The sequence below is a fragment of the Rutidosis leptorrhynchoides genome, chromosome 11 (assembly GCF_046630445.1).
Source record: "Rutidosis leptorrhynchoides isolate AG116_Rl617_1_P2 chromosome 11, CSIRO_AGI_Rlap_v1, whole genome shotgun sequence".
Taxonomy (NCBI): Eukaryota; Viridiplantae; Streptophyta; class Magnoliopsida; order Asterales; family Asteraceae; genus Rutidosis; species Rutidosis leptorrhynchoides.
Genome location: NC_092343.1, coordinates 83,058,922 through 83,071,553, shown reverse-complemented (window position 1 = coordinate 83,071,553; position 12,632 = coordinate 83,058,922). Strand labels below are relative to the sequence as shown.

Below are 12,632 nucleotides of genomic sequence, written 5' to 3'. Positions count from 1 at the left end.
AAATACTTCAGGAAGATCACTAGAACATACTTCCAAGATTTATTTTTTTTTTTTTAAATACTTCAAGACGACCATTGAAAATATTCAATGGATCCTCTAAAACCGACTCAACCTACTCATTAGCAATGCTTTAAGGACAACATGCTCAATAGACTAGAAACAATGTATACATATAACACATTAAAATTGAGTTTAATTAAACCGTTAATTATATTCTAAACAATCTTGGACATGTTAAGATAACACATTACTCCGTAGTAAATTAACACCGATAATTTAACATGTTAGCTACCAACTAAATAGTTCCTCAAAAATTCTAAAAAAACATAATATATACATATACACATAATAATCAAAATCAAACCTATTAATCAAATAACCAAAATCAATGTCCTTTAGCAAAAACATCATAAACTCCCAAAGCATTTGAGCATAACTTCTTCATATTTGCATTCTTTTTCGCCACTTCTTCTACTTGTCGACTCTTCCTCCCTCCAGCAATACTCATTTCACATGTGTCTGACGTGGACAACGCCGCCTTGACATCAACCGTCACATCGGTTTGAGGTCCAGTCATCAATGCACTCGTGGCATCTGCCAACATTTCAACGATACTGAGATAACTCATGGCACAATCTGCTAACGTCTCTTCTTCTATTTCATCTTCCTCAACTTCTTTATTCTCTTCCTTTTGTCTAGTAGCTTTTATCATCTCGGATGTTGCAACCGCTTCTTGGGATGCTGTTTGAATGGCCACAAATGTCGCTTGTTTTAAATCATTCACGTCGCTAAATTTTTGGGATTTTAGGACCGAAACGCATAATGCCTTGTCAACAGATGGATCACATGCCTTTGAAACCACGTCAGGTTTCACGGCTGCAGGTCTAGGTAAGGTTTGGGCCGGGTGCACCACAGGGTGCACCCGAGCATAAGTTGTGACATAGAGAGAAAAAAGTAGGAAAACACGTATTAAGGATGACATGTTATGTTATTGAATGTAAATGTGGATGTTGGTTTCTTTTTGATTTGTTGTGATAGAAATTGAAAAGTCGTAACAAGTTATAAAAATGAAGCAAAAATTAAGGGTAGAAGTTTGAAATTACTAAGTATAGGAGACTGGTTGGGAGAGGAAGTAGATTAAAAGATTTGTAGCAATCTCCCATTCCGAGAAACATACTCCTCACCTCATTTTTATTTTTATACTAATACTAATCAGTAAAAGTAAATAAATATAATCGTTAGATAACATTTATATGAACATTTAGATTGTTACATAAAAACACTATACATATAATCTTTTTGATGTACTGGAGGATTTTGATTAAAACGTACTTAAACCACTCCCGACTTAGCGTTGTTGGGAGTGTCCTTTTACAGCAAAAATGACCTGATAGGCACATTAACGTCATCGTGGTCGTTTTCAATCATAAATATTGAGTTTATTGAAATATAAAGACGGAAGCTCCTTCGCGGTTGTGTTCCTTCGACTTGTTCCGAATTGGGTGGTAAATTATGGCAAGCGGTTGAATGGATATGCGGCTACCTTATTTGGAAAAATAGGAATCAAAAAGTTTTTAAGAAGACTTCTTAGACTCCTCCGAATGCACTTAGTGAAATTCAAGTCTTGAGTTATGATTGGGTTGCGAAACGATGCAAGAAGAGAAAAATTGAATGGCACAATTGGCTTCACAATCCAAGATCTTTACTTGTATAATTAATTTTTCTATATTTTGGTGCGTTTTGTTCACATGTAATTAGTTGGCGTAGGATTCTAGCTCGACATCTTTACGCTTATGCGTTGTAACATTTGTTGTACCTAGCGCTTTTCTCGAGTTATATAATATTCTGCTTTTTTTTTTTTAAAAAAGACGTAAGCTCAAGTTCCACTTGGAATTATTTAATTATTCTTTTGGTGGTCCATACAACAAAACTTTTCTTTCATATATCATCAGTATCATATATCATCAATTATTATTATACAATGTTAAGTTAATAAGTATTATTTATATTTATTACCAAAGAATTATGTTATGGTTAGTAGTGTTCGGCCTCTTTAAAAAAATGTTGACGTAACGTTAATATGAAGTTCAGTCTTTTAAAGAAACATGTCAATAATTAATAGTTGAGAGTGATCTTATACAAAATGTCAAGGATATGAATAGTTAAAGAGCCTCGCTCTGCCCATCCTATTAAATAAATCTGCCTGAAATATGGATATTTCGATTGACCTCAGGGGGTTTTCTCCGGGATCCATTCAGAATTCAAACCCGGTCTGCCTGCCCCTCGGGATGGTTAATGGATCGGGTTCCTATAATGCGATTCGAGTTTCCTCCCGAACACGTGTGTGTGTGCAAATGATGAGTGTCGCTGAAATAAATGATACACTGATGCAAATCTTGCCGTTCAATTTTTTTTTTACCATACTTCTATTTACACAACAAAGAGAAATGACCGTGATTGGTCCACGTGTTCATTCCCTCTCACAAACTTTACTATTCACGTGTTTAAATTTATTATTGTTTTTCCTTTTCTTTTTTTTTTTTTGGTTTCCTGAAAAGAAAAGGAGAGTAGGTGAACCGTAAACCACTTAGACCATTCGTAACGATAGGGGGCGTGGGTTGGGGGCGTGAGTTGCTTTTTGATGACTAGGACGTGTGAGTTGTTTTTGTGGAGTAGTGGTTGTGTGGGCTTTTGGTGTATGTTGGGAGTATTGTGATGAGGTGTTTAAATATAATTGGGTTAAATATTAAAAAGAGGCATAAAATAATATTTTAAATTAATAAAAAAAAAAGCTGTTGCTCAATCAAATCCTCCCACTCCCGTCTTTCACCCCGTTGTCAGCCCACGCTTGAACTCGCCGTCCCTCTCCCCGCCCCTTCTCAACGCGCCGATACTCCTCCGGCTAAGGCTTGGCCGGTTGCCACCTCATCCCCACGGCGTGAAGAGGGCTCCGTTACAACTGCTCTTATTGCTATCCCATACCTTCCATACCCCTTTCTCATACATCCATTTGCTTTTTGTTTCTCCCATCTCTCTTTCACCCTGCAACTCCAAATATCAGTTTATCTCGTCGTCATTAATTCGGATCTGAAAAGAAAAATCCGACTGATCTGAAGCAATTAAAACCATTTCTCAACATCCCCTGGTTTCATCGTTCGTGGATGACGAAATCGAGATGAACAACGCAAGATCTGAAATGTTGAATCCGACGACGGTGGTGGTGGTGAATCCGGTTATCGATTGCGACAAAGGCGGGTGAAATGATGACGGTATTGTTGCTACTGACGTTCAAGTTGGTCGAGCAGCATTTGAAGCCATTGCTTGGCAATTGAAGGGGCAAAATTAAAGGTTTGTTTTTCATTATAATATGTTTATTAATGTTGACTTTTTTATGATTTGTTATTCGGTATAAAGTACTTCAGGATAATTACATGTATTATATAGATTATTATGTGTGGGTGGTGGCTGTGTCCAGAACTGTACTTACGAAGACCTTTTCAACCTCATGCGTCTTGATGCCTTGCTTGAGGAAAAAGCCAATCAAGGTGTTGAGGTAAACTGCAGTTAATGTTAACCATTTTGTTATGTTTTATGAAAACGTTGTCTTCTTTTGTAACCAACAGTTTTGTTTTTGGTTGTGTTTGATTTGCTAATGCACTCTTACAATGAATTATTTGCAACTGCTGGTGGCTACACGCCCGGTGTTGATGTATGTACTCAACCGTCTTCTCTATTGTTGGTTGTGGTGCTTTCTTTGATGCTATACCCTGCTTTTTTTTTATCGAATGCCAAATATCTATAGCGGTGTATTTTTTTGTCTTCATAAACCGTTTTACTCTAGAAAAATAAGAAAGTTAGGTGACAACAGATCGGCTGGTTCAGCTAGCGGAATCGGAGATCCGGAAATTTTGTACGGTTTCCCGTGAATTATTTCTCCCGGTACCTAATTCTTTATAGCTTGAAGCTCCGACTAAAGGCGGATATTGTTTTTATTGTTGTAATAATCAATCCTAATTTTGGGGGTTTTTTAGTTCGATATAAATCTACGATTTTATGTCTGATTTCAGTCGGCTATTATGGGTTATACTTCAATGTTATGTTTGCTTGCTCAGTTGCGATATATACCTATTTATATCAGCTAATTTGAGCCATATTTAACTGTTTTATCTCCTATGAGTCGGTATAAACTAAAAAAAACTGTATTGAAGGTTTCAGAGACAGAGGATCAAAGCAATGTAAAAGCAAGGGAACGAGTCGACCGGAGGGGAGGTTAAACCGAGATCAAAGCCTTTAATTAAACTTCAAAGTGGATTTGTTGTGCGAAGAGTGCGTTATGACCCGTGACCGCCTGCCTGGGACAACAGAGCCATCGTTGTGGGGAGGGTAAAGAGCATCCAACGCAAAACGGCCTTCCCATCTCTTATTGAATTAACCGACCAACTTGTCATCGGACATTTATTTTGAATGGTTTGATTCCAGGTATGACCTGGTCCTCCTTGCATATAAAAGTAACACAAAGGCCATCAATTAACGTTGTTGTTGGTTAATTGTGTAACATATAGTTTTGTTTTAATATGCACCATGTAAAATAATTTGTAACTAACAAATACTCAGTTTTTGATAATTTTGAACCACTGGACATCTAGTTGGATTTTAATGAAGATATTGATATTGATATTGATGTAGGATACTAGCTACTTAAATAGAAGTACTCGTAATACACTTGCTTATGTTAAATGAACTTATTTCTTGCTGAAATTTGATAATTGTTCGATTTTGCCAAGACGGGTTGGTAAAAAGGAGTTCAAGCCGTCTGCAGCCGTTGTTCCTGAAGGAAGCATGTGGACATATTGGTCTTCTTCATTATCGCTTTCGATAAGTGCTGATTTTGTACATGTTGACACGTCTTCAAATGGTATATTTCTTATTTGTTTGTTTGTGTTTTGGTATGTATGTGTTTTATTATTAATGTCGTTCATTTTCTGTTGATGGTACCTGCTAAGGGAGGTACTTCAGTTTGGTGGATGCATTTGTGATCAAGCTATATGTCAAATGTAGGTGCCAAACTTTTGATCACTTTATTACTTTGTTGGATCTAAGTTTTATACCTTAAGATCACTTTATTTTGTTACAAGATCAAAAATTGTGTTTATGATCTTCATGTAACTTGTAGATCTAGCTTTTTGCTTTGAAGATCTTCAAGAACATTAAAGATCCAAGCTTTCTAGCTTAAGGTTTCATTATTTTGTTTCGATCTAAGCTTTTTAGCTTATGATCTCATTACTTTTACTAGAACTTAGTGTAAGACCCAAATATTTATTGTACATAATGTATTTATGGTGTACGATGCGTGTATGAAGGGTACGTGTTACTTGCTCGAACGCCGAAGGAAACTAGACGTTGTCTGAAGTGACAAGGTGTGTACATATCTTTTCAACCCCAAATAAAGTTTGTGTTGATGTTTCAAAGCCTTACCATTGGAAAGAAAATCTTATTACGTTTCCAACGATATTTGATTCTTCAAAAACGGAGTTACGGTCGAAAAGTTATGGCCAAAACAAGTTGCTGAAACCTGTTTTGGGCTCGACCACACATTCTAGTTGTTTGGAGTGGCGCTCCACCTTTTGGCGCGGCGCGCCGATTGCCCCTGAAGCATTTTTCAGCCTTTTTAAAAGGTTCAAATGAGGGGTACTTTGGTCTTTTCATTTAGGGTTGGTTTAGGGTCACCAAAACTGATCTAGAACTCCATTGGAGCTCATTTTTCACCCACACAAACACTCTCATCCACATCTAGAGAGAGAGGAAGAGTTCTAGAGTGAGAGAGCTTGAATTGGAGAAGAAGGAGTTGGATTCTCACCAAAGCTCGGGTTTTAAAGTTGTTCATCTCGCTCCTAGCTATGTTTTGGTAGTATTGGTAAGTTCTAACTCCGAATATTATTTGTTAGATTTGATATTTAAGTTAGGGTTTGAGATTGTTAGTTGTAAAACCCATTTGGTTGATGAAGAGGGTTTATGGAAACTTGCTATTTTGATATTTGGCGGGTTTTGGGTTGGTTACTGATTTAACCATGTTTAATACTTGTAAATGGTGTATAATCACTAGTGTTAGTGATTATTGGTGTTTTGGAAACCATTAGGGTTCTTATGGTTGACTAATTTTGATTAGAGTCAAAATTAGGGTTTGTTGATGATTATGACTCAATTGCCGATTTAATAAGGTTTATAAACTTAAAATGGATTAAGTTGAAGCATAGAACCGAGTTAAATATGTTTTGGTGTCAAAACTTGCTAATGGCGTGATATTGACTTCTTATGGGTCAAATTAGGGTTTAAGGGTCATTTTGGGCAAGATATGTGTTTAACACCTATGATTGGGTTTGATTGGCATATTAGGACCATTCTCACTTGTGTTAGTGATTATTGGTTAGTTTGGGCGCGGTTTGTGCTCGGAAGTGCAAATGGGTCGAAAATGCACTTATTGGTGTTTTGGGCATAAGCTAGAGTGTTTAGCTTATTTGTTTGTGAATTACTTAGGTAAATTGCATTTGGACGATTAGGAGCTCAAGCGGGATTGCTTTTCAAGTAATCAAGGTGAGTGGAATATTTATACGCTTATGTATATAATTTGGTTGCTTGTGTGCGATGTGGTAAGTGACATCCGTTAGGATTCACTTTTCGTGGACCACGATTGAGATGGGAAAATATAGTGAGTGATATCCATGTGGATAGCTCTTCATTGGCTATATTCGTTTTGTGTTTGTGGCGAGTGATTAACGTTTGACCTATCGCTCTTTGTCGGTCACGTGTGTATGTGTGTGTTTGGGCATGTAGCGAGTGATTAACGTATGACCTATCACTCTTCGTCGGCTACATGTATATGTTTAGATATGTGGTGAGTGATTAATGTTTGACCTATCGCTCTTCATCGGCCACATATGTATGTTGGGGTAAGTGGTGAGTGTTATCCGTTTGGGGATCCGCTCTTCGTTGGCCACTTATCGTGGGATGGAAGCGGTTTCGCTTTTCGTCGGCCATCCTTGTGATTGAGGTAAGTGTTAACGTTTCGGTTGCACTTTTCGTCTGCCTCATGGTGCGTAGTGGTGAGTAGTTAACGATTTTGACCCACTACTCTTCGTCGGCCACGTATGCGTGCGATGGGTGGTGAGTAGTTAACGATTTTGACCTACTACTCTTCGTCGGCCACCATCGAGTCGAATGTCGACATTGGGTATATTGGGATGTGTAATTTTATTAGCATTGTACGTATTTGTATTTGGCGTATATTATTGTTGAGATCTCTATGCTAATGATGTTGACTTGTTGTACGTACGATTATTCGTTTATTCGATATTGCAGTTTGCTAATGTTATTGTGTTGTTGTGTAGGTGTATGCAAGTAATTGGATTATGTATGTATGCGTATAAGTATTGCATTCACTAAGCATTAGCTTACCCTCTCGTTGTTTACATTTTTAGGTTCGGAGGCGGACGTGGCAAGGGTATGCTCGGGATTTAGATGATTTCCCTTTTTGGTTGCTTGCTTGGATTACTTGTGGATTCGGCCTAGGATTTGGGTAGTTTATCCTCAAACATTATGCTCGTAGTTTGTTTGGAAATTAAACTAATGTGGTCGAAACTCAAACTTTTGTATGAAACTCGTAAAACGGCCGATGTGGGCCCCACTTTATAAAACTTATTTTATGTTTGAATCGTGTTAGTTTTACATATTTGAAGATGTGGGTAAAAGCGTTTCGTCTAAATATGTCGGGAAGTGGCCAATCTTTTTCACGTTTAAAGACTTTTTGGACAGACCAAGTTGGCGCGCCGCACGGTCATTTGGCGCGCCGCGCCATTTGCTGAACAAACAAATTTTTTTTTATTTTTGCATATTTCGGTTGCATAAGGGTTGGGTTGTTACAAGTGGCATCAGAGCATGGTCTAAGGAATTTAGGCGACTTGAGATAGGTGCCTAGACTTAGACTTTATTGTGTATACGCTTTATACGGGACTTGTAGGACTTTGGGTCTAATCGGGAATTATTAGTGCTTTGATTTATATGAACTAACATTGTGCTAATTAATTTGTGTTGTGTTTAGCAATCATCAAGCGAGATGGACGTTGTACTAGCGAGTTAATGCGACGTGTTCGCGTAACAATGATTAGCTACCATTGTTACGGGTTTAAATCGTGTCAAACGAGCGATGTACGACGATTGTTGAGCAAGATGGGGTAGTGTGGTGTACATGTATATACCTATGTGTTATGTCCTTTCGTTTCGTTGCTTAATTACTTCGTTTTATAGAATGAAAATGAGAAATGGACACGACACCAATGATGGAAGTACGAGTGAGGACGTTGAGTTCACGGCCAAAGTTGAGGCCATCTTTAAACGTCAAAAAGCAGAGTTTCTCGAAGATGTTAAGAAGATGTTCCTAGATACGATTGATGAGCAACTAGTCAATGTGGTAAAGGAGCAAGTTAAGGCCGTTCTTCAAGAGGATAATGTGAGGAGACGAGACTTTTTCTTTAAGAATTTCAAGGATTCTCAACCTCCCACCTTTGAAGGTGAACGGGACCCACTTAAGAGTGCCCGTTGGATCTCCGATATGGAGGGGGCTTTTCGTACGTGTGAATGCCCTCTCGATAAAAAGACGAGATATGGTTGTAGCATGTTAAGAGGTGATGCTAAATTGTGGTGGGACGCGAAGATCCGACTTTATGGCGAAGAACAATGCATGGAGTTCACCTGGGATGAATTCAAGAAAGAGTTTTTCGACGAATACCGAACTTCGGCCGATCTTACAAGGCTTAAGGACGAGTTACGTTCCTTGAGGCAAGGGTCGATGGATTTGAACACTCTCAAATCCGTGTTTTTGTCAAAGACCCAATTTTGCCCGGAGTATGTCGGTAATGATAAAATGTTGAAGGAAGACTTCTATCGAATCTTGAACGATGGTTATCAAGAGAAGATTAGCATAAACGTGGTGAAAACTTTTGACGAGTTGTTTGACATGGCGAAGGGTTTTGAGGCGCTTGTCCTTAGGAAAAGTGTTCCCGATGTTAGTAGTCCGAGACTACGATGCATTCGAACAAGAAAAGTAAGAGCACTTCCGAGGGTGGCGGAAGTGTGAAGAAGAGTGGCACCGGTGGTTTTGTGCCCACGTGTTATAATTGCGGGGAACGGGGTCATTTGTCTCGTGAATGTATGAATGCGAAGTCTAACAAGGTTACTTGTTTTAATTGTCGAAAGGAGGGACACCGAAAGTCGGCGTGCCCGGATCTAGTTGGTGATGCATGAGAACCTGACGACGGTGTTCAGGTACTTTTCGACTATCTTATTGAAACGTACTTATGATGTTGTGTAATGCATTTTGTGTTAGTGCGTAGTGTAATGAGGGGTAGCATTCCTTGTGGAATTACCCTATGTTGATGGTCTGGTTATAGGGCGAAGGGCGTAAGACTTGGTGCAACCAAGCATTCCTTGATATTTGGGAAATGTTTATACCAAGCCATATGGGTGGGTTTTGGTGTTCGGATGCTAGAGCGTGTTCGCTTTTGTGTTGAAGTTGATGAACCATGAGGTTCGACGGGTGGGATGAAACCCGAGAAATCGAGTGTTGATCTCGATGTATGTTGGTAAAGGAGTCTACGCGACGCGACATTAGGTGCCTCTTTTATACCTACTAGCGTGGTGTTCGACTCCGATTGTGTTGCGGTTACATTGTACTTAGGGTACCAAGGAGAAACCCTTAGGTACATGAGTGACTAGGTGGAATTTGACAAACTAAAGCAATTGGATGATTGCGGGGGTATGGTTTATGTAATTGTGTTACACCTTTCGTTCGAAGTGTTTAAGGATTGATTGAAATCCTTCGGGTGCTCAAGATTAGAGCAAGATATGGCGATGGGTCGTGTGAACCCAATTGTTGGTAAATTCTACTTTTGGTAGCATTGTACGAGTTGTGGATATGGAACGTAGTTCCAAGTGGGGGAGTTATACTCCCGCACGAGGGGACCTTAGGGTGAGAATTCGGATAATGCTTATGGTAGATCCGAAACTTGTGTTGGGACCTAGTTTGGTCGATTTGTGGTAGAGTACAATTTCGGTTAAATTGTACTTATGATTTTGGATTTGAATTATCACCTGGGTGGTAATGTGGTAAATCTCGTTGAGAGATAAAGGACGTGTTTGGTGAGCAAGGTGAAATTCCTCGATTAAGGGATGTGTGTGTGGTGGATTCTCTTTTAGAGAATTTTTGTTTTGTGCCTATGTTCGATATAGGTGGTTCTTGCTCGATTGTGTGAATGGTTAGTGGTATCCGTTAGGATTCACTATGGCATAGCAGAGCTCGATGTTACGTTACTCGTTGTTCGAGGCCAAAAGGGCGTTGATTGGTGAAGCATGACCTTCGGGGTCCGCTGACTTCATCATGGTATTGTTGATTGGTGAAGCATGACCTTCGGGGTCCGCTGACTTCATCATGGTATTGTTGATTGGTGAAGCATGACCTTCGGGGTCCGCTGACTTCATCATGGGTGTAGTGTTATATCGGTGAAGCATGACCGTTGACGGGGTCCGCTGACTTCATCTGATGTTGAGCGATCTATCGGTTGTTTTATACACCGATGGTGGGTCCGTAAGGATTCATGTGGTTCGATCTTCAACGTTCGGATTGTTGACTTTAGGTTGAGACTTGGTCGCTTTTAGCGTGGTCCTTGGTAAAGGTACGCTAAGGAATTGATATCTCGGTTCGAGATTGGTCTAGTTTTTCCCGATGTGAGGGATTGAACAAGGTTTTAGTGCTCGTTTGGTGGATTTGATAAATCACGGGTGACGATTTAGTTGTTAAAGGTGATTCATTGGGAAGAATTGTCTAGGAAAGTTCGGATTGGGACTTATGATTGAGGACCGTTGAGTAGGTCCGGATTGGTTAAGTGGAGAAGATCACGAGGGCGTGATCGAGTTTAAGTGGGGGAGAGTTGTAAGACCCAAATATTTATTGTACATAATGTATTTATGATGTACGATGCGTGTATGAAGGGTACGTGTTGCTTGCTCGAACGCCGAAGGAAACTAGACGTTGTCTGAAGTGACAAGGTGTGTACGTATCTTTTCAACCCCAAATAAAGTTTGTGTTGATGTTTCAAAGCCTTACCATTGGAAAGGAAATCTTATTACGTTTCCAACGATATTTGATTCTTCAAAAACGGAGTTACGGTCGAAAAGTTATGGCCAAAACAAGTTGCTGAAACCTGTTTTGGGCTCGACCACAAATTCTAGTTGTTTGGAGCGGCGCTCCACCTTTTGGCGCGGCGCGCCGATTGCCCCTGAAGCATTTTTCAGCCTTTTTAAAAGGTTCAAATGAGGGGTACTTTGGTCTTTTCATTTAGGGTCGGTTTAGGATCACCAAAACTGATCTAGAACTCCATTGGAGCTCATTTTTCACCCACACAAACACTCTCATCCACATCTAGAGAGAGAGGAAGAGTTCTAGAGTGAGAGAGCTTGAATTGGAGAAGAAGGAGTTGGATTCTCACCAAAGCTCGGGTTTTAAAGTTGTTCATCTCGCTCCTAGCTATGTTTTGGTAGTATTGGTAAGTTCTAACTTCGAATTTCATTTGTTAGATTTGATATTCAAGTTAGGGTTTGAGATTGTTAGTTGTAAAACCCATTTGGTTGATGAAGAGGGTTTATGGAAACTTGCTATTTTGATATTTGGCGGGTTTTGGGTTGGTTAATGATTTAACCATGTTTAAGACTTGTAAATGGTGTATAATCACTAGTGTTAGTGATTATTGGTGTTTTGGAAACCATTAGGGTTCTTATGGTTGACTAATTTTGACTAGAGTCAAAATTAGGGTTTGTTGATGATTATGACTCAATTGCCGATTTAATAAGGTTTATAAACTTAAAATGGATTAAGTTGAAGCATAGAACCGAGTTAAATATGTTTTGGTGTCAAAACTTGCTAATGGCGTGATATTGACTTCTTATGGGTCAAATTAGGGTTTAAGGGTCATTTTGGGCAAGATAGGTGTTTAACACCTATGATTGGGTTTGATTGGCATATTAGGACCATTCTCACTTGTGTTAGTGATTATTGGTTAGTTTGGGCGCGGTTTGTGCTTGGAAGTGCAAATGGGTCGAAATTGCACTTATTGGTGTTTTGGGCATAAGCTAGAGTGTTTAACTTATTTGTTTGTGAATTACTTAGGTAAATTGCATTTGGACGATTAGGAGCTCAAGCGGGATTGCTTTTCAAGTAATCAAGGTGAGTGGAATATTTATACGCTTATGTATATAATTTGGTTGCTTGTGTGCGATGTGGTAAGTGACATCCTTTAGGATTCACTTTTCGTAGACCACGATTGAGATGGAAAAATATAGTGAGTGATATCCGTGTGGATAGCTCTTCGTTGGCTATATTCATTTTGTGTTTGTGGCGAGTGATTAACGTTTGACCTATCGCTCTTTGTCGGCCACGTGTGTATGTGTGTGTTTGGGCATGTAGCGAGTGATTAACGTATGACCTATCACTCTTCGTCGGCTACATGTGTATGTTTAGATATGTGGTGAGTGATTAATGTTTGACCTATCGCTCTTCGTCGACCACATATGTGTGTTGGGGTAAG

At 39.3% G+C, this 12,632-nt stretch overlaps 1 protein-coding gene across 1 annotated transcript; it reads right to left on the bottom strand.

Annotated features, from left to right (window-relative positions):
- Window positions 1–385: 385 nt before the first annotated feature.
- On the bottom strand, window positions 386–982 carry LOC139874719 (uncharacterized). The gene has a single exon (XM_071862125.1). The coding sequence runs from the start codon at window positions 980–982 to the stop codon at window positions 386–388; it is 597 nt and encodes a 198-aa protein (XP_071718226.1).
- Window positions 983–12,632: the final 11,650 nt, after the last annotated feature.